Source organism: Corvus hawaiiensis, chromosome 23, assembly GCF_020740725.1.
Source record: "Corvus hawaiiensis isolate bCorHaw1 chromosome 23, bCorHaw1.pri.cur, whole genome shotgun sequence".
NCBI lineage: Eukaryota > Metazoa > Chordata > Aves > Passeriformes > Corvidae > Corvus > Corvus hawaiiensis.
Window position 1 is genome coordinate 1,901,693 of NC_063235.1, and position 22,130 is coordinate 1,923,822.

General features: G+C 63.7%; 1 protein-coding gene across 1 annotated transcript in view; it reads right to left on the minus strand.

Moving 5' to 3' along the window:
• Positions 1-4,637: 4,637 nt before the first annotated feature.
• FOXO6 (forkhead box O6) overlaps positions 4,638-22,130 on the minus strand; it is a 36,813-nt gene continuing 19,320 nt past the window's right edge. Inside the window, exon 2 of the mRNA XM_048327113.1 lies at positions 4,638-9,286. Within this exon, the coding sequence (XP_048183070.1) occupies positions 7,874-9,286 (1,413 nt within the window). The 3' untranslated portion in view covers positions 4,638-7,873. The remainder of the gene's footprint in view (positions 9,287-22,130) is intronic.

A 22,130-nucleotide genomic window follows, 5' to 3' on the forward strand; every position in this document is an offset into this window, starting at 1 on the left:
TATTTAGCAAAAATATAACTCGACTGTTTCTCTTTCCATATGGGGATTCTTTTGCCTTAATTAATAACATTGAGCAAAAACTCTTTCTAAGGTTTCCAAGATTTCTGCAAGGGAGTATCTTATGACAGACACGTGCTCCTGAAGGCTTTCCTGCTTATTTGTCTGCACCCTTCTGTCCCTGTCCTCTCCGTGTGCTCCAGGGGCGGCTGTGGGGACATCTGCCCGTGGGATTGCTGGGAGGGGGATGCTGCACGGTGGCTTGGCCCCCGGCCCAGGGAGCCCCTGTCCCCCTCAGGACATGGCCGCAGCTCCGGGATAACACAGTGTCTGTGGGCTGGATCCCTGCGGCTCATCCTGGAGCTGAGTTAACGGAGCAGGGGGCAAAGGGGGAGGGCTCTGGTGCAGCAGAGAGAGCACTGATGGCCACACAGGGACTGCTGTCTTCAAAGGGGCAGAAAGCGGCACACTTTGCAGCTCTCCAGTTAAGCCTCTCGAGTGTTATCTCACAGAACAGTGAAATATGTCAGAGGATCCTCTCCGGACGAGCCCACAGCCAGTGCCCCTGAGAGGAGCCAGCTGCGTCTCGGTGGGATGGGGTGGGAAGGGTCAGTGGCACAGTCCCAGCTGCCAGAGACCCTCCGCTCACCCAGCCAAAGCCTGTCAATGACACAAATCTCTGCGTGGCTCCAGATGTGTCCCTTGTCCCTCAGGGATGTTCCTGCCGTGCAGGCAGAGCGGAGCTGGCACGGGGCAGGAGAGCGGGGACAGCAGGGGAGATGCTGGATCTCCACCTCTCCCCATTCCCTGCATCTTGATGGGGGTGCCGAGCTCCCTGTCCTCCTCCTGGGGTGGGACGGGGCACAGACAGTGCCAGGGGGACTCAGCTCTGCTGTGGGATGAGCCTGTCCCTCCTGCTCAGCAGCAGCACCTCTCACCAGGCACTGCTCCCCGAGGGGCTGCCCCACTCCCACCAGCAGGCAGATCCCTCGTGGGGCTCTGCTGGAGCGTCCTCAGCCCCTCTCAGCCCCAAACCCTCCTCCCCTGTGCTGCTGTGCTGGGCCAGCTCGGCCTGCGGGAATGGGATGGGGTAACAGGGTGGGTGCTTGGCTTCCCCTGCCCTTCCCCTGCAGCACCCAGAGCAGCCCAGTGAAGGCCAGCTGTGGGCAGGGTCAGGGCTCCAGGGTCACTGGGAACCAGGGGCTCCTTGTCTGGGCTGTCCCATCCTCCAGCTCCTCACACCCCAGAGCTCCCCGTGTCAGGAGGAGATCACCTGGAAGTCTCCAAACCCCTTCTGCCCCTGCCTGGTCCATTCCCCCTCCTGCTGCCTCACAGCACCTCCCCACATCCCTCAGCTCAGTGTCTGGGGTCCACAGGTACCTCCTGTCCTTTGTGGAGGCCTCCTCGCTGGGATGCCTGGGACATCCTCGAGCACAGGTCCTGGGCATCCCCTTCCAGTGCCATTAATCGGAGTCTCCCAGGCATGGGTTGAGCCAGCTGCCCTGCCCAGCCCTGCTGCCTTCAGCCAGCTCCCTTGGACAGCTGGGATGGGGGGAGAAGTCTCTCATGCCTTTGTGTAACCCCTCAAAGGGTTCCCTGGGCAGTCGGGCCATCCTGTGTAGCCTGGACAGAACAGCTGGGTCAGCTCCTGGTGTCTCGGCCGCGTTCTGCACCCCCAGAGCTTTCCTCCTGAGGACCTGAGCTGACCTGGAGCCCAGGTCTCCGCCCAGCCCTGCCGCCTCCAGCTGCTGTCCACCCGCTGAGTGCCTCCCCAGCATGTCCTGGCAGAGTGGGGCACGAGGAGAGCTGGCAGAGTGGCAGTCCCAGCACCTCTGTGGCGACGGGGCACTGCCAGCACCTTGTGTGCAGCTGTTCCTGGCTCGGGAGTGCGCAGCTGCTCCCCCATTTCCTCCCAGTGCCCAGAGCAGCACACGGGGTGGGACATGTGCTGAGCAGGCCATCCCTACAGCCACATGGAAATCAGCCACGGCCTGAGAGCCCCGCTGGGGACCGTGTCTGGCTGCTGGCTTGGCTTTGCAGGGTGGGTTGGGCTCGTGCCTGGGAAGGCGTTTCCAAAGGGCAGAACACCAGGGCTTCACCAGCAGCCAGGACTCCGAAACTGGCATGACAGGCTGTTGTGTCCTGGGTGTCAGTGTACCGTGACGGAGGCACTGGTGGGGTGCAAATCACAGAATCACAGAATGGTTTGGGTTGGAAGGGCCCTGAAGACAATCCGGTTGTCCTGCCACGGGCAAGGCCACCTTCCACCAGGTCGCTCCAAGCCCCACTGCAGGAGAGCAGCCCCTCTTTGGGAGGGTGTCCCTGAGCCAGGCTGCATTCCCACCACATTTCAGACCAGAACAGCCTCTGACCTCTTGGCACAAATCAAACCCCACCCTCGCAACAGGCTGCCAGCCCAGCTTGCATGAGGGCTGTGGGTGCAGAGCCTGGCGGGCTCCTGGTGACGTGGTGGCATTCGGAGCTGGCACTGGGAGAAGGTCAGTGCGTGCAGAGCAGGCACAGGCTGTCAGCACACAGCTCTGCTGAGCCTCTGCGGGGAGGACAAGCACGGGATGCAGAGAACGGGCTCCGCTCCGGAGCTGTCTGGAGATGCCCAGCACGGGGGGGCTGCAGTGTAGGGAGGAGAACAGGAGCAGGGAGCACATCCTGCAGTGCTGCTGCTGAGTTCTGCTCTGGTGAGGAGTGCACGGGAATTTCTGGGGCCCTGGGAGAAAAGTGGAGCTCGGCCTAATATTTCAAAAGGGGAAACGGGGCGACGTGGGTGATTTCAAGTCTGTCAGGCTGACATTGATCCCGGAGAAAATAGTGGAACGGCTGATACTGAACGCAAGGAATAGAGAATCCAAAAGGGTGATATAATTAATGCCAATCAACAGGGATTTATGGAAAACAGATCCTGTTAAACCAACTTGACAGCTTTCTTCCTGTTGGGGTTTTTTTCTTTTTCTTTTTTCTTTTTTCTTTTTTTTTTTGTTTAGAAACAGGATTACAAGTTTCTCCAGCAAGGTGAGGTTTGCTGAGGACATGGGAACAGCGACGGATCACCTGGACACTGTGTGTTTTCTTATAAAAAATAGAGGAAAACCCAACCAGCCATGTGGGGTGGGTGGTTTAAGACCACATGTAGGAGGTCCTGAGTGGGCACAGACTGACCCTGCAGGGGATTCTGCCCCTGGCCAGTCCCACCAGTGCTGGGGAGGACACACTGGGCTATGGCCCAGCAGATCACTGGGAGCAGAGAGGTTCTGCTGGGACACCACTGGTGCTGCTGGGGCAGATGTGATTTGCAGAGAGGGGAGCATCAGGCAACAGATTATCACAGAAGGGGCTAATAACACTGATGGAGAGAGTCCAGAACAGCCCATGGAGCTGCTCCAGGGCTGGAGCCCCTCTGGAGCCAGGCTGGGAGAGCTGGGGGTGCTCACCTGGAGAGGAGAAGGCTCCAGGGAGAGCTGCGAGCCCCTTGCAGGGCCTAAAGGGGCTCCAGGAGAGCTGCAGAGGGACTGGGGACAAGGGATTCAGGGCCAGGACCCAGGCAATGGCTTCCCAGTGCCAGAGGGCAGGGCTGGATGGGATCTTGGGCAGGAATTGTTCCCTGGCAGGGTGGGCAGGGGCTGGCATGGAATTGCCAGAGCAGCTGGGGCTGCCCCTGGATCCCTGGCAGTGCCCAAGGCCAGGCTGGACATTGGGGCTGGGAGCAGCCTGGGACAGTGGGAGGTGTCCCTGTCCATGGCAGGGGGTGGGATGAGGTTGGGCAGGAAATAAATTCAGCCATGTGAAGGGGAAGTTTTGGTCCAAACAGCTCCAACAGCAGATGGAAAGGGGAATTTCCAGGCTATTTCCAGGCCAGTGGCTGGGGGCTGTGCCCAGGGAGCCTCGCAGAGGGTAAGGGGGCTCGGGGCACTGGGGTGCAGGGCTTGAGCACCCACACGAGCTGGACATTCTCCCCTACCACTGCACCGGGCAGCAGTGACCCTGAGGTAGGACGTGTCTCAGAAAACATTGGTAGAAGTCAGTAAATACATTTATTTATAGACTGCCCAGGACAATGTCCAGAGGTCTGTCCAGGTGAGACCATAACTGCTCACTGTCCACAACTCCCTGACAGGAGGGGGCAGCCAGGGGGGGTCGGGCTCTGCTCCCAGGGAACAGGGACAGGAGGAGAGGGAACGGCCTCAGGCTGGGCCAGGGGAGGCTCAGGGTGGATATTCAGCAAAGTTTCTTCATGGAAAGGGTTGTAAGCTACAGGCTGTCCAGGGCAGGGGTGGAGCCACTGAAGGGGTTTAAAAGATGTGGATGTGTGGATGTGGCACTTGGGAACCTGGGCTCGTGCTGAGGTTGGAAGTGCTGGGGAATGGTTGGACTCACTGGTCTTAGAGGGCTTTTCTAACCCTGATGACTCTATGGTTCTATGGTTCCACGACCTCCACAGCCCAACCACCCCCATGCTCTAGGTTCAAGCTCAGTTTCACCAAACATCACATCTCCCCCTCGGTAACTCTCCCCAGCTTCCCCAGCTTCACTTGGGGCACCATCCCGTCCCTCTGAGCTTCCCTGGTGGCACCGTCCCCCTCCCTCAGCCCAGGAACACAAGCACTGATGGCAGCAGCCCCACCTTATAATATTTAAAACAATTTTATTCATGAAAATATGCTGTACAATGCACTATACACAGTTCTTTACATTGCCACATACACAAACTCTAATAGCACAACCAAGAAAGTTACCATTGCCTACGATAGATGCGTGTGAGAGATGACGCCTCCGAGACCCTCCCCCCCAGTCTGTACAGTTATAAATACGAGGGAAAGGACGGACCCAAAACCGCCGGGGAAGCAAACCGGGGCGGCCCTGCGGTGTCCCCCCACACCGGCTCCAGGCAGGGCAGGGCGGGAGCAGGGCAGGAGCAGAGGGAGCTCCTGGTCCCCAGAGGGGCACTGTGGGGTGGGGGAACGGAGGGAGGGGGTGATGGGCAGGGGAGGGTGAAGCTGAGTGAGGTGGGACATGAGGTGGCCTTGCTGTTTCCAGAGAGGGAACCTGGAGCCTTGGCCACCCTGCACAGTGGCACAAAGCGCTGGTGTCCCCTTCCCCACACTCGCAGTCACAGGGGGCACAGCCGTGCCAGCCACCCCCAGCACCCCCAGGGCCCGCCTGCCGCACAGGCACGGAGCACAGCCCCGACACCCCCATTCCACCACCGCCGCCCACCCGGACACCACGGCCCCACATCCCCAGGTCCTTTGGTCCCGCAGCGGGGCCAGCCTGTGCCACCTGCCTCTGCAGCCACCCCGTCCCCCGGGGTCCCAGCCGCCCTGGGGGCGTCCGTGCCTGCCCCCGCCGCCCCTGGCCCCGCACGACGACTGAACACACGACGTTACCAACACGACTGCACCGCACACACGACAACCCCACGGTCACGAACCACGACGACAGCTTGGCGATGGGCCGTGCCCACGCAGCGGGGCAGGGGCGCGGGGGCAGCAGGGCGGGCGCGGGACAGGGGGACACTTTCCTCCTGCTGCTGGGCGGCTCCCCCGCCGCGGTGGTGGCCGGCCCGTGTCTGTGACACCGGAGGGGGCTCGGGGACCCCTGCGTGGGAGAAGCCCGTTCTCCAAATGCCCGATTGCTGCCCGGCGTGATGGTGTGCTGCTGGATCTGTGCCTGGAGATCAGATGCCTGGAAGAGCCAGGACCCTTCCCTTTCTCCCATTTCTGGGGGGCGGAGGCCCCCGTTTCCTCCAGGGCAGCCACAGCTGCCCTCCTGCCTCGGGGTCCCTCACACCCACGTGCTGAACTGGGGGGTCGGGGATTAAATAGCCATTTGCAATCGATTTCCAAGGATTTGAAAGATGCCTGAAACGAGAGGTGGTGTATAAAAGGAATGCGGTAATGATCCTGACCAAAGAATAATCCTTTTTTAAAAAAGCATTCAAGAAAGATTATATATAATAGAATATATTAAATTCTGTACATGATCAAATAATGTAAACATAATTAATTAACTTGTAAGAATGTCTTTAGAGACTGTGCCTGCTGTGTGCCCCGGGTGAAGATGAGCGGTGGCACATGGGGCTCTTCTGTCACGCCCTGCCACAGCCATGTGGGTCAGGAGAGCAGCAGGAGGTGCCCACCCACGGGTCCCCCTGCCCTGACTCGGGGCAGCCGTGCCGTCCCTGTTGCTGGCTGGGACCCAGCGCCTGCTCTGTGGCAGAGGAGCTGTGCTGGGGCAAGCAGGGACAGCGGGGCTGGGAAAATGTGCTGGTTCAGTGCACTGACCCTGCTGCACCCAGGGGCTGGGGGTCAGAGAGAGCCTGTGGTGCCCAGGAGGAAGAATGGCTGAGCAGAGACCCCACAGGACAGAGCAGCAGCTCAACCACCTCCTCCCAGCCCCTCCATCATCTCCAGACCAGCTGCTCCTGCTGCCCACCAGCCTGACCCCTCCAAAACCCTGCTGCTCCTGGCAGATGTGTGGGATGGCTGGAACATCCCTGGCCCACTCCTGCCCCACAGAGCAGTGGGGTCAGTCTGGGGTCCTGACACACAGCAGGACCACGTGTGAATCGTGGTCCCCATCGCCATGGAGCCCCAGCCCCTGGCAGGTGGGTGCACCCCTCTTGCTGACAGCTCTCCTGGCACCCCAGGGGTGGGCAGTGAGCCCACTGGGACAGGCATGGTGCCACTGACCCCCCACAGCCCTGGCTGGGAGCCCTGTGGCCCCTCCCTGAGCAATGTGGGTCACCCATGCTTGGGGCAGGATGGACCCCACACTGCATCCAGAGGCCTGACCACCACATCCCCTCCCTCCTCACACGCACACAGCTCCTCCTCGAGGATGACCCACATCACAGCCCCCCAGCTCTCATCCACCATCCAACACCCAGACCCGTGGCCAAGCCAAGACGAGCCGTGTGATGGGACACTGCCACCAGCGTTGCCCACGGCCTCTCTCTCCTCTCCTCTCCCTAAGCTCAACCCTTTCTTGCTTCCAATGCAAAAACTCAATGGCAAAAGAGTGCATGAAATCAAATAAATACGCCCCCCTCCCCGCCCCTGCGAGCCGCCCCTGAGCCCCCAGCACGGAGGGGGGGACCCCCAGCAGGACCCCCCTGGAGCATGCCCAGCCTGCTCCGGGCAGGGGCTGCAGCCTTCCCGTGGCACCCTCAGGCCCCGAGGGCTGCCGAGATGCTGCTCCCAGGGCTGCTGGCTGCACACCCGCCTCCATCACCACCCCCTTCTCACTGCTCGCTAAGGAAACCTGCCCGGAGCCACACAAGGACCCGCAGTGGAGGTGGCCGGGGGCCATGGGCTCGGCAGAGCTCTGATCTCCACCAGGACTGGGGGGTCATGAGCCCCCCTTGCCCTGGGGCAGGGTCCCCACTCCTGACACTTCTACCCAGAGGACTCATTTCCCAAGGTGGCTCAGAGAAGAGTCCCTTCCCAGGGGGGATGCCCACGCGGGGGGGGGTCCCACACCACCAGCCATCACCACTCCATCACCCAGCCCAAGGGCAGATCAACTGGCACCATCACTGTGGGGCACTGAGACCATCTGGAAAGGCTTTCCCTTCCTGCTACCCCCCTGGATCTGCCTGGCTCCGGCTGCCTCTCCCACCCACCTGCCCTGCGTCCTCCAGAGGATGCTGGCAGGACCCGCAGACCGGGCACACATGGGGCTGGGGGTCCTCCCCCATCTCAATATTTGACCCTCCGGTTTGTGTTTCGTGTTCAACCTCAAGCTCAGACCGATGGCTCTCGCCCATCTTAACAAACAAAGGCAGAAGAGAAAGGAAAAAAAAAAGTTAGTCTCAATGTTCCCCTCGTGGCTTCCCGGTGGTGAGCCCGCGCTGGGGCGGGCATCACCCGGGCACCCAGCTCTGGTTCGTGGGCTGCGGCCCCCCGGGCAGCGCAGGCACGTTGAGCCCGTTCTGCGGCGGGAGGGCCGAGTCGAAGTTGAAGTCCATCTCATCGCTGTCCATAAAGTCATTCAGGATGATCGACTCCACGTCGCACTCCAGGCTCCCGTTGAACATGTCCAGGTCCAGGTCTGCTGGGAACCTGTCTTGGCCCAACACGGGGGGGTGGACAGCCCCCGGGTAGGGGCCTTGCAGCGAATCCAGCAAGCTCATGTGTGCCCCTTGGTTATTAGCGTAGGAATGCAGGTGCCCGTGGTGCGGCATGGCCGCCATGCTGCACGAGTCACTGGGCAGGCTCATAAGGCTGACAGGATTGGCTAAGGCACTGGTGTTGACCGCAGGGTGGTGACCGGCTGGTGACGGGTGGTACAACGCGTTGCTCTTCATGAGAGCGCCCGGGTGGGGCGGGTAGGACGACAAGCCCTGCTCCCCGCCCCCGCACAGCAGTGGGTTGTGTCTGTGGCCACGGGCCGGCACCATGGGGCTGGCCTGCGGCAGGGGCAGGTCCCCCGGGACCATGCTCTCCTTGTGCGCGTAGGAGATGGAGGAGAGCAGGTCCTGCAGCGAGGCGTTCCTGTAGGAGCTGACGGGCGAGAAGGTGGCCTGCTTGTTCTCCTGGATGGTCTGCATGGGCAGGCGGCGCATGAGGCTCATGGCCGGCTGGCTGTAGATGGTCCCGCAGTAGGTGTTGGAGGCGGCCCCCATGCTGGAGCACTTGGAGTTGAAGGTGAAACTGGAGCTGCGCTGCCGCAGGGCGGCCGGGGGGAGCTGCTGGGAGGGGCTCATGCTGTAGCCGTCCTGCAGGTCCTCCAGCATGCTCTCCCCCAGGCTCTCGTTCAGGCTGATGGTGCCGGTCAGGTCGGTCAGCCGGGGCAGCTCCACGGAGCAGCGGGCGCTGAGGGAAGGAGACATGGTGCTGGAGGGGCTGGGGTACATCAGCGGGGACGAGGGGGTACCATCATCGTCCTCCAGCTCATCCGGCTCGTGGTTGGCCATGATGGGTGAGAGGCGCCCGCTCATCGTGCTGGCCGTGGAGTTGGCCCGCGTCCGGAAGTCCGCCCAGGCGTCGTACTCGTCGCTGGCGTGGGACGCGGGGCTCTCCGACCACTTGGCCTGCTGGGAGGATGGGCTGTCCTCCCCGCGCTCCTGCGTCACCTGCAGCTGCTTCTTCTTGCTGGCCTTGCCCTTGATGCGCAGGAACTTGCTGTTGTTGTCCATGGACACCGCCCGCCGCCGCGGCGTTTTGCCCGTCTTGCCGCCCTCGGGGTTCAGCATCCACCAGGAGCTCTTCCCGGTGCCCTCGTTCTGCACGCGGATGAAGCGGGTGTGCAGGGACAGGTTGTGCCGGATGGAGTTCTGCAGGGACAGCAAGGACAGGGGGAGGGTCAGCAGGGACAGCACCCCAGAAGGAAAGGGACGCCCATGGGGCTGGGGGGTGCATGGGGCATCGTGGGACACTTGGGCTGTCTGAGCCAGAGGGGTCGGGGCTGGGAGAGCTCAGCTGGCAGGTCCCTCCCACATCCCGTGGGTCACAGCCCTTGCTGCACGTCCCAGCTCTGTCTTTAGCACGTGTCCCAGGGACCTGCAGCAGCCAGGGCCAGCTCTCAGGGGACCTTCCTTCCCTGGCAGGAGCCTGCAGAGGGATAAGGTGAGGATGCAACAAATGCAGTGGCAGAGTCAGGACCACGCACAGGTCCAGGGCTTCTCCATCGCTCCCAGCCCCAGCCCACCACATGCCCAGCACATCCCGCGGGATGCTTCCAGCACAGCCTGCACCTCTGCAGAGATCCCAGCCCACTCCCCACCAGCTCCACAGGCAGAGGGAATCCCCTTGGGCACCAACCCTCTGGAGTGGATTCCGAGCCCCTTCCCCTGCCTGGCATCATTCGGGATGTGCTCCCCTCCTCCCTCAGCACCAGGACATACCCTGTGCAGGGCACGTCAGCACCACCACAGCCCAAAACAACCACGCGAGTTTGATGTCCCCAAATGCCTGTCACCTCATGTGAGCAGGACTGGGGACCCATGAGGAGAGGCTGTGGCTCCCTGCCTGTCTGGCTCTGGTGACAGGGACACCCAGCCTGCCTGGGAGGCTCAGGTACCACAAACCCATAGCAGTGAGTCTGCAAACCCACTACAACCCCCCCTGCCCAGAGCAGGACTGGCTGGGGGCTGCTTCCACCCTGGACACTTCTGGCTCCCTCACCCACATCCAGCACCCCAGGGGGTTTCCTGCTGAGAGCAGCACTCGGTGCCCTGGGCTTGTGCTGGCAGCCCTGGCTCTGAGCAGCGCCCTGGCTGGAGCAGGGATGGGCTTGCAGGAGGCAGGAGCAGGGGGCACATCCCAAACACGAGCATCCCCAGCTGTCCCTGCCAGGCTGGGGTGGCCCTGGGGCCATGCACCTTCACAGCTTTGGCCTGGGGAAGAGAGGGGATGAGGATGTGAGTACAGAGTGGGAGAGGAGCCCAGTGAGAGCAGCCCTGCGGAGAAGGTTCCAGTCGGTGAGAGGCTGGACATGAACCAGCCCCTTCCTGGGCAGCAAAAGAGAGAAGAGGCCAGCAGGGCACGGGAGGGGATTCGTCCCCTTGGCTCCTGTGGGACCCCACCTGCAGAGCTGCCTCCAGCCCTGCGATCCTCAGCACAGGAAGGACATGGACCTGTTAAAGCTGGTCCAGAGGAGGCCATGGAGCTGCTGCAGGGCTGGAGCCCCTCTGGAGCCAGGCTGGGAGAGCTGGGGGTGCTCACCTGGAGAGGAGAAGGCTCCAGGGAGAGCTGCGAGCCCCTTGCAGGGCCTAAAGGGGCTCCAGGAGAGCTGCAGAGGGACTGGGGACAAGGGATTCAGGGCCAGGACCCAGGCAATGGCTTCCCAGTGCCAGAGGGCAGGGCTGGGTGGGATCTTGGGAAGGAATTGTTTCCTGGCAGGGTGGGCAGGGGCTGGCATGGAATTGTCAGAGCAGCTGGGGCTGCCCCTGGATCCCTGGCAGTGCCCAAGGCCAGGCTGGACACTGGGGCTGGAGCAGCCTGGGACAGTGGGAGGTGTCCCTGCCCATGGCAGGGGTGGGACTGGATGAGTTTTAAGGTCCCTTCCAACCCAAACCATTCCGGGATTCTCTGACACCCGCCTCTTCTCCCTGCTGACGTGCAGCTCACGGGTGCCACCCCAGCTCCCTGTGCCTCAGTTTCCTCAGAGGAAAAAGGCGAGATTCAGGGCCCAGGGAGGAGCCTCAGCCCGCAGTGTAGAGACCCCTCCCCCTGCTCTGCCCAAGGGCTCCAGGCTGGCCAGGGGCTGCTGGAGAGGGGAGGCACCTCCCCAGCCCCTTCCCAGCTGCAGGAGGGGCAGAGGGACGAGGAGCGGGAGGAACCCGAGGTACAGGGGAGAAAGTTTGGTGCTGTTGTGGAGTACAGTGGAATACTAATGAAGAGGCAAGTGAGCTCCAGCCTCATCTATCATATTATGTAATGGCTTACTTCTCTGCACTTCATTTATTTGGAGATTGCTCCCAGGCTGGCTCCTCGCCAGCAGCCACCAAATCCAAGTCTACAGAAATCAATCTCGCGCTGACTGATTAAGCCGTGTTTAGAACTAATTGCTCCTTCGTGTGTGGGGAGAATAAATTACGGGCTTTAATTTCACATCTTTAAAATGCAACTGCAGGTATGGGCCAGCCATTAACCCCTTCCTGCAAGGCTGGAGAGGGGGCCCAGGGGGTAGTTGGGACACAGCTGCCCAACCAATGCTCACCACCTTCAAGCAGAGCAAGTCAAGCCCTGGCCAGCCTTCCTGGCAGGGAGAGTCCCCCTGACCCCTCCAGCACTTCTCCCTAAGCCACAGGATGATCCAAACTCCCCTCCATGACCGAGCTGCCCTGCAAGCAGCAGGGACAGAAGCACAGCACGTGGTTGTCACCGCCCTGGCAAGGCCAGGGCCACCAGCCAGCCCAGCCCCACGGCGCTGCCCTGCACCCACAGACAGTGGGGAGCTGGGGATGCCCAAGCTGGGCTTGCTGCAGTGATGCCCAGGCACTGCCAGGCCCCTGGCAGGAGTGGGGACCCCCCCATGGCCGCAGTCTCTCCCTGCCAGCGCTGCCGGGTCTGCTCAGCCCGGGAGGAAGGAGATGCTGCAGCCTGTGCAGCGGGGATGGAACTGCCATGCAGAGCACGGGGAGAGGGGCTGGGCTTTGGAGATGTCACAGCTGGATGGGGGTGACATTCAGCATCCCCTGCTAGGGCCCCTCCCACCCCAGCGTCTGCACAGGGCACCCTGCACCCCCCGCGGCAGGGGACAGGGCTGGCAGGGTCAGGCTGCCCGAGGGAGAGGAGGGAAGGGGAGGCTGCTGCTTCTCCTGCAGCCGAGCTTCATTAAGAGCCAGAAGACAGCAGCAATTAAGTGCAAGGTGCAGCACACCCGGCTCTCTCCTCATTAGCACCCCGACATGCTCGGCTGGCCGCGGCTCGGGGCGCACGGAGCGGGGCGGGGGCTGCGCTGATTAGCAGCAGGCAGGCAGGGACCTGCTTCACCCACGGGCGCCCAGCGTCCCGCAGCCCCCAGCCCCGCCGGCAGTGACGCACAGGTGGGGACACACGGGGGACATCCGGGCTGGCAGTCCCCCGTGACAGCAGCTGCCTTGGCTGGGGCTTCACTGGGGTCAGGCAGGGGGTGCAGGGAAGGATGGTGCCAGTCCCAGGGCCCCCACGACACGGCTCTGCCCTGCAGCACCTCCCACAGCAACCTGCACCACTGCAGGGCTGGCCATGCCCTGCGCCCGCGCTGGGCCTCCCTGCCCGTCCCCTCTGTCCCCGTGTCACCCCTGTCACCCCTGCCTGTTCCCCCCGCTCCCACGGCCCAGCCCCTCACTGGTAACCCGGCCCCACACGGCCCCGCAGCCCCCGGTACCCAAACCCCGAACAGGGCAGGGAGCATCGGTCCCGAGGGCACACGCAGCCCGTGCCAGGGGTGACACCCGCACCGCGGGCCCCAGCACGGCCCCGCAGCGCTGCCGCGGGGACGGGGACGCTCTGGGGAGCAGAGGGGCGGGCTGGAGGTGGCACCAGGGCTGCAGCTGCACCGGACCCCCTGTTCAGCCCTGGCTGGCACCAGGGCAGGACGAGGCTGAGCCCGTGCCAGCCCCCAGCCACCAGCTGCCGGAGGCTTTGCCAAGCTGGAAGACTCCAGTGCCATCCCGGTGCCCGTCTGCCGGGGACTGGTCCTGCTGCGGGGCCTGAGGGGGGGCTGTGGGCACCCACAGAGCCCCTCACCCCCCCAGGAGCCCTCCTCCGGCGGGCCTCATTGTCAGGGGAACAGGCAGTGTGAAATCGGTCTGATTAGCAATTAGTCCCATTGTAAAAGGATTAGCCGGACCCATTGTTTGGGAGAGTGACTTGACTGTCAATGGGCATCTGGCAGCGGCGATGATGACGATGATGATGATGATGCGGTGGGAGCCGGAAGCCATTCCCCGAGGCCGGACTCCTGAAATGAGCATCGACCCCCGAGATGAACCTCGAACCCCGAAATGAGCCACCCAGACGGGTACTGACCCCCAAGACGGGCAGCGCTGCCCATGCCCGCCCCAGCAGCACGTCCCAGGGTCCCACCTCCACCCCTGGGGTGCCCGCGGGTGTCGGGGTGCAGGGAGTGGGGCTGAACACCCCTCTGCGTGCCCTGGGGAGAGCGGGGTGGGGGCAAACGTGTGCAATTCGAGCAAGAGCAGGTCCTGGCCGGAGCTGGGGAGAGCAAACAAGGCGCTCTGAGGATCTCCCCGTCCCTGTCACATGCCCCGCACCCCTCTGCTGCCCCCTGCACTGTCCCGGAGCTGTCACCCCTCCCTGCTGCCTGCCCAGCACCAAGAGTTTTCCGAGCAAAGCCACCAATGCCAGCTGCTCCCCACACATGCCACAGCTCACAGTCCTGCTCTCAGAGACCCCCGCGGTCAGGGTGTGTCGGGGGCTGTCTGGCTGTCTGTCCAGGCTGCTGGGCCATCCAGCAAAGGAGCCCGTTGGTTGTTAGCAGGTGGGGATTCTCACGCCGTTGACAGGAGGAAGCAGGGACAGGGACAGGGCCACTAACGAGAGCTCTGCCGGCAGCACAAGGACGGCTCCAGGGGTTAATTGATGCTTACTCACTTCTTGCACATGAAAATTGCCACTGTTGGAGGAAATATTGCAGAGGGCAGAGGCTGCTGACAGCCTGGATGGGCTTTATCCCTGGGGAAGCTGTACAGGGAGGGTGGTGGCATGGGACAGTCAATGGTAACACCGCCAAAGACATCATATTCACCAAAAAATGGCTCAGCCTGTGGGCACCAGCAGCGTCCTGGCACCGTCCCCTGGGCACGGCCAGCCCTCCTCCCTGGACTGGTGCCACCACTCTGCCCAGAGCAGCCGGTGGCTGAGTGCAGCCCAGCAGCCGTGGCACTGCCACCCCGAGAGGGGCCCAGGCCTGCCTGGCGAGCAGGTGGCAGCTGGCACATGTGGCAGCGCTGCCCACAGGCTGGGGATGGCAAGCACCCTGGGTGCTCATGACAGGGACGGATGGCCCGTGGTGGCAGGAGTGGACCCCAGTGCTGTGCCAAAGGCACGCAGCGGGATGAGACCCCAGCACCTCCCGTGCCTGCAGGTGCATCAGCCCACCCCACATCAGCCCGACTCATACCAGCCCACCCCACACCGTCCTGACCCACACCAGCTCTCCCTGCACGGGTGGGCGAGCCCAGCGAGGGGAAGCACACGGAGCCAGCTGGGGTGGGGGCAGGGGGTGGCTGTAAATCCAGCCCAGCGTGTGTCAGGGTTCCCCCAGCCTCACACCGGGCTCCCAAGGACGGGACCCAGCCGCGTCGTGAACCCTGACAGCCCCTGTGCTGCGAGCAGCCCGTGAGCTCCCCGTGTCCCCGCTGTCCCAGGGCACACGGTGCCGTGCTGGCAGGAGCAGCTACCAGGTGTGTGGGGTCTCCTGAGCCCTGCCCCACAGCCTGTTGGGGTGTTACTGCCCCACAGCAGCCCCCATGCTGCCCGCCACAGTGCCCTGCAGCCACACAGCCGCCCCACAGTCAGCCCTTGGCACTGCCCCACACACGACCCCCACACCAGCCCTCTGCACCACCCCAAAGCACCCACGCTGTGCCCCACAGCATCCCACAGCAACCCCCTGCACTGCTCCGTCAGCTCCTTGGTGCCCTGTGGCAGCCCACAGCCAGACCCCTTCAATGCCCCACAAGCTCCCTAGGCCCCCACAACGCCCTGTAAGCCCCTCCAGCCCCCCTCAGTGCTCCATAAGACAATGCCCCATAACCCTCCAGCCCCCTGCAAGGCCCCCCCATAAGCCCCTCCAGCCCCCCTCAATGTTCCAGCAGACCCCAGAACGCTCCAGCCCCCTGCAAGGCCGCCCCATAAGCCCCTCCAGCCCCACTCAATGCCGCATAAGCCCCCCCCAGCCCCTCGCTCTGTCCCAGCACCCCACCAGCAGCTGATGCCCAGGTCCCGTCTGCCACGTCCCCCTCGGGGCCCGGGGCTGTCCCCGCTCCCCGGCACGTCCTTGCCCGGGGTGCAGCCGGGCAGGGGCCGCCCGGTGCCTCGGGAAAGGGCACGGCAGCGGCAGGGGAAGGCACCCGCCTCCCGCCGCGGGGTCTCGCCGGCGGCGGCGAGCGGAGGCAGCGCATTCGGGTCAGCGCTCCGGCTGAGCAGAGCGGGGCTGACGTGCTGCTAATTGAACCAAATGCCCATTAGAGGCGCGAGGGGCCGCGGCCGCCCGGCCCCGGCGCAGGTGGCTGACACGCGAGGAGCCCCGGGCGGCACGGCCGGAGCATCCCCGCCTCCCCCCCGCGCTCCGAGCACCGCCGACAGCTCATTAGGGACCGCTAATTACCCCGAGGTGTGCGCAGGGCCGAGGGACAGCTGGGGCTGGCGGATCCCCGTGCTGCAGCCCCCTCCCTGAATATCCTCGGCCCCTCTTGTGCCGCCCCTGTGCCACCCCCCCAGGGGCCCAGCGCTGCCTTTGTGGGGCATACAGACCCGCGATGCCGTGTGGGTCCGGACAAGCTCCGCTCTCTGGAACGCGGGAGCGGGGCTGGGATCCCACATCACGGGCACAAGCTGTGCCAGCCCTGCCCACGTCCTCCTGCCATTCCCAGGGCTGGGGGATGGTGAGTCCAAGACCGGCCTCTCCTGGAGGAGAAGGTCCAGGTAGGAAACCACCACCGCGGTCCTCTACCAGGACTCGCCAGCCCCATCCCGACCCCCAAATTCAGACAGAGCCTGGCTGTGGCCGCCTGGGCTCCAGGCTGGTTTCAGAACCAGTACAGGTGCTGCGGAACTGGACAGGTCCCTGGGGTGATGCCCATTCCCTGCCTGGCCCCGTGCTGGTCCTGGCCCATCTCCACCACACATCTCGGTGGTTCCCAGTGGGTCCAGCCCCAGTAAAGCCTCGGTGCAGCCCCCAATGCACCCCCAGTGCTGCCCGCCTGCACCCTCTGGCACAGAGCTGCCCCTCACCCCTGCTGTGCACTTGGCAGCTGAGGTTGTTCCACAGTTGGCTTCGTGCCTCCCTGCCCCTCCTGATCACAAGCAGATCCCAAATTCTCCAGAGACATGAGTGACACCAGTCAAACCACCCACAGCTCCCCACACCCCCCAGCAGCCCCCCATGCCCAGCACTCGCTCCACAGGCCTTGCCCAGGGACACCAGGGCACCTGCACTCTGCAGCCTCTGTGCCCCTGCCCTGGCAGAGTCCCAGGGGCTGCCAGCCCATGGGGGGTGCTTGGATCAGCACCCAGGGCTGCACAGAGGGGTGAGACCCCCCTGCACCCCCCAGCCAGGAGGGAGCTGGCAGAGGGCACATTGGCCACAGGGGGACACTCCTCATGCCCAGGCTGGAGCCAAAGTGCCAGCGTGGCAGAGGTGGCACACACGGCCCAGCATCCCTCTCCCAGCACTGGGACTGTTGCTGTTGCCATGGCAGCCGCTTTATTTTAGCCAGCTGCCATCACTCCCTGTCCCCTTCAAAACCAGGAGCATCCTCCCTGCCCTGGGGAGAGCCCAGGGAGCACCTGCAGAGCCCATCCCTGTGCAGTGGCTCTTCCCTGCAGCCCAGAGGGGACAGACACAGCACCAGCATCTTTTCTACATCCCACTGTGGTCAGTGGGGCTCACACCAGCTCGGCCACCAGGTCCCAGTGAGGCAGCTCAGGGGAGGGGTCAGAAAACCACAAAATGTCCTGAGCTGGGAAGGACCCACCAGGATCATCCAGCCCAGCTCCTGGCCCTGCACAGACACCCCAACAATCCCACCCTGTGCCTCAGAGCATAGTCCAAATGCTCCTGGAGCTCTGGGCCACCTCAGCCCAGGGGGAGGAGGAGGGAGGGAGGGAGGGATGGATGGATGGATGGATGGATGGATGGATGGATGGATGGATGGATGGATGGATGGATGGATGGATGGAGACAGGATCACGACTGGTATTGAGAGATTTCAGTGCTGGGGCAACACCTGCACAGTCAATCCAGCTCCCACAAAGACACCCCTTGCCTTGGGCTTCTCCTGATGGGGCCAGCACAGCCCCAAACCCGCCTTGGCAGTGCTGGGGCTCTGTGTGACCTCTCCTCCAGCCACAGCAGTTCCCAAGCTGGTCCCAGCACAGCTGGGAGAGGTCCCATCATCCCAGTGTCCACCCCAAGCCCTGTCCTGGCCCACCTCCCCGAGGGTCTGTGCTGCCCTGCTTGCTGGGACTGTCCACCCTTGAAGGGGTAACCCAAAGGGGCAGAGGAGGAGCCCGGGGGCGGTGGGGAAGGCAGTGATCCCCGTGCACCCTGCGTGCAGAACCACATCTGTGAATCCCCTGGGACCCTCTCCTGCCCCACGTGCTCCCCAAAGGGCTCATTAGATCAGAGCAGGGCTGTGGATAATGAGCAGGCACACGCTCCCTCCTGGGAACACGGGCAGGGCTGGGGAGCTGGGGATCCCCCTGTGGGGCTGGGGGGGGTTCTGGGAGAGCCCAGCCTTTCCCTGCTCCCTGCCAGCGGGCAGGAGCCCCTGAGAGCTGTGGGCACCCAGGAGCCAGCTGCAGCTCAGCCTGGCACCAGGCACCTCCCAGGGACATGGCCCCAGTGCCACGGTGATGGGCTGGTCCCACACCCTCCCTGGCCATGGGCTCCCTGCCTGCAGGCTGCAGGTGCCACTGCAGAGCTGGCAGGAGGCAGGGGACAGCCAAGCCCTCTGCCCACCTCCTGCCCGCCCCCCTCATGTCCTCTATCCCTGCCCTGGAATGCCACCAGAGGGGAGGGGGGTGAGCTGATGTGCTGCCCATTTCAGCTGCGTGGCCCTGGCATGGCTGCCCACTCTCCCTCAGAGCTGGAAGCAGCTGGGCCACCTGCCCTGGGCAGCTGGCATGGGGACCTTGCAGTGCCACCGGGCACAGCACCGCCCTGGGGACTTGTGCCAGATCCCACCGCCCGCCCAGCTCTTACCCAGCCCCACAGGGGTGCTGAGGGTGGACTGTGGGGCAGGGAGTGCTGAGCAAGGGGGGAGCACAGGGTCGGACTCTGCCCCTCCCTTTGCAGCAGCAGCTCCAGCCCCAGCAGCCCAGCTTGCCTGAGGTGCCACCACAGCCAGGGATGCTCTGCAAGGTGCCTACACCCAGCTAAGGGACATCGGCTCCCCGCCTTTGGGGACAAAATGCACCCTCAGCACTCCCTGGCTGCCTGGACCCCTCTCCAACAGGTGAGGCCGGGCCAGGTGCCTTGGGAAGACCCTGTGCACCAGCAGTCACTTACCCCGTAACGCTCTAATGACACCCCAGAGCTGGCCACCGAAATAGCTGCAGTAAATCACCCGGAGCTGCCATGTAATTTTTGCATGAAATTACAGGATTTTTTCCCCTGGGTTCAATTTCCTCCACACCAAGTTCTCACCGCAGCCAAATCATTAAAGCAGCCGCACTCCCTTTTCCTCGGGTACCTCTTGATCTCCCTGCTGGCTGCCCCCCGCTGCTGGCACTGGGGCTGGGGCTGCCTGGGGACAGCGGGTGCCCCAGTGCCCCCCGGAAGTCCTGCCTGTACCCACTGGGAGAACCCAGAGCTGCTCCCAATCTGAGGCAAGGCACATCAAACCTACCGAGAGACCCCAGGGATGCAGGAGGTGCCCCAAGCAGGATGCTGAGCCCCCGCGGGGGGTTCCAACCCCTGCAGGCAGAGGAGCTGGCTGTTCCCAGGAGGGAAACCGGCCGCCTCCTCCTCACCGCCCGCGGGAGGAAGAGGGAAGCAGCAGGACTCAGCCTGCACCATCCCGTGACCCACAGCGATGCTGACAGCCAGGGGAGGTGACCCTCCTGTGGGGTGCCGTCAAACACCGTCTCTGGGCCTCTCGGCCACCCGGGAGGGACGCAGGTCCCAGCCACGTGTCACCCTTGTGCCACTGTCCCGTGGGAGCGCACTGAGCACCGCAGCCCCCGAGCCGAGCAGCAGCAGCAGCCCCAGCCCCGGGGCGAGTCCAGCTCCATCCTCCCCTGTCTGTTCCGTGCAGGCTGTCCTGATTTCCAGCCTGGGAGCTGCCTCGGCGCTGGCCCGTTCCCAGTGAAGGGGGAGGGCTGGGCACGGAGCCAGGCACCGGGGCACTCGTGTTCCCCAGGGACTCGCTCTGCCCCGGCGGTTCCCCGCCTGCCCCACGTCCTCACGTCACCCCTGGGAGCAGCCCCACGGGGGTGCCCCGACTCCCTCTGTGCCGTGGCCTCCAGCTCCAGCCACGGGGCTTTCAAGGGGCCACGGAGCAAAGCTGTGTCCCACCAGGACTCCCACAGGAGCTGGCCCAGGCTCCCCGTGCCCTCAGGGCAGCTCCTGAAGATGAGGAGCTGCTTTGGCCATGCATGGAAAGGTGCCTTTTGCTTCTCAAGTAGAATCAGAGAACCACAGACTGGTTTGGGTTGGAGGGACCTTAAAGCCCATCCCATCCCACCCCCTGCCACGGGCAGGGACACCTCCCACTGTCCCAGGCTGCTCCCAGCCCCAATGTCCAGCCTGGCCTTGGGCACTGCCAGGGATCCAGGGGCAGCCACAGCTTCTCTGGGCACCCTGTGCCAGGGCCTGCCCACCCTCCCAGGGAGGAATTTCTTCCTGCAAGAGATTTCACCCCACAACCAGCAAGCACAGATGGCAAAGGCTTGGGAGAACTCAGGGCTCTCAGCCCTGAAGGGGATGGGGACGAGGACAGCAGGGACATCCCCGCCACCAAATGCCCTTGGCTGAGAGATTCTTCATGGAACAGTTTTATTCCAAGAAAAAAAATCCCAGTTGCTCAAGCAAACAAATGTTTGTCCCAGTTTGCAGGTTTTAGGCCCAGGGGGTGGAGCAGGGGAGGGTTCAGTGATGCCTCTAAGGGAGAAAATCCTCACCACGGGGACCTGCTGTGCAGAAACGTGGCAGGAAGCACTATTTAAAAAACATCTCTGAAAGTAAGGAGCAGTTTCCAGCCAGTGGTGGGGTCAAATCCATCTGGTCAAGCCCATGGCACCCCGGCAGGCTCTGGGCTGTCCCTGCTGTGCCCAAGCTGCTGTTCAGTGCTGACGGCCCAGCCCACTGCAGCACACATCGTGGCACACACCGTGGGCTGGCTGCAGCCCCCTCCTCACTCAGCCTCATGGCACAGCACATCCCCAGCCCCTCCCCCAGGGCCAGCTGCCCCCAGCCAGCCCTCCAGCCAGAGCCCCCCATGCCAGCACATCCTGATACCCTCCAAAGTCCTCCAAATCACCCTTGGAAGTGCCCCATCCCTGGCAGTGTCCAAGGCCAGGTTGGACAGGGCTTGGAGCATCCTGGTTTAGTGGGAGGTGTCCCTGCCCATGGCAGGGGGTGGCACTTTAAGGTCCCATCAAACCCAAGACATGGTTCCATGAAAACCCCACATAACTCCCTTTTCTCCACTTTCACATTAATTTTTTGCACTTGTGCCCCGGAGGTGGAGGGCACCCATGGAGCCCCATGTCCCCTGCACAGCCCACCTGGGGCAGGCAGGATCCGGCTGCCGCAGGAGGGGCACACCCAGGGTCACCGACTTGGCAGAGGGGCAAGCGCTGCCCACCTGGAGCTGGCAAGGGATGGTAACAAGGAGGCAGTGGCACGAGTTGTCACCGGTGTCACCATGTCCCTGCACGGCCAGAAACACAGCAGGAAGTGGCCTCATGCCGATGCCCCTCCTGGCCTGGGCCAGCCCGAAGGTCCCAATCCGTGTGCCACTGCCCCACAAGGAGATGCTGTCACAGCTGAGGTGCCTCCGAGTGCAGCACCCTCTGCCACGACATCTGAGAGACATCAGACACCCCAGAGCAGCCCGAGGAAAGCAGCGCTGTCCCCCGGGTCCCTCTGCCTGCCAGTCCCTCACAGACAGGGGGGCTCAGCTGCCTCACACCCACGCAGACCCCGGGATGAGACGTGTGGGGATGGGCACTCCCAGCAGGGCTGAGCCTTTTGTGTCGCTCAGTCTGTGCCCGGGGCTGCTCTGTGCAGCCCCAGCCGCACGCAGACCCTGCTGGGAGAGACTCTGACACGCCGGGGGGGACTGGAGACCCCTCATGCCACCAGCCCACGTCACACCCCCCTCGGACCCCCCCCGGCACACGCACACCAGCCAAAGTCACGCAAGTGGAGCAAGGTCACCACAAGGCCCCAGGGACGTTTCTGAAGCTCCAGCCCCGTGGGAAGGAGGGATGCTGAGTCCCACCCCACAGCCCAGGACTGCGGCAGACACGGGAAACTGAGACAGCGAGGGGGTGGTGGCAGAGAGGGACGGTGCTGCAGGAGCCAGCCCTGCCGTGGCCACCTGCTGTTCCCCCCGGGCCAGCCCAGGCCACTGCGCACATCCACCCTTCCCAGCCACGGAGTGGGTGATGGCACCCTGGGGTGCCCTGGGGGGTCTCTCCGAGGAGGACGGTCTTAGGGGTCACTGGCACAGCAGATGGGGTGAGGGGCTCACAGCTCCTGTGTAGGGTCCTGGGGGTGAAGAGGGATGGGGAGTCCATCCCTGCTGTGCCCCGAGGAGCACCCACTGCAGTGCCCCGGGGTGGCAGCCACAGCTCGGGGGGCTCCTGGGCAGGAGCCCAAGGCAAAGGTGCTGTGGGAGGGGAGATGGAAAACCCTCCCTTCCCCAGCAGGGCTGAAAGAACAGCCCGCGGCCCCGCACCAGCCCTGCCCGGGATGTCCCCAGCCTGCAGCGGGGT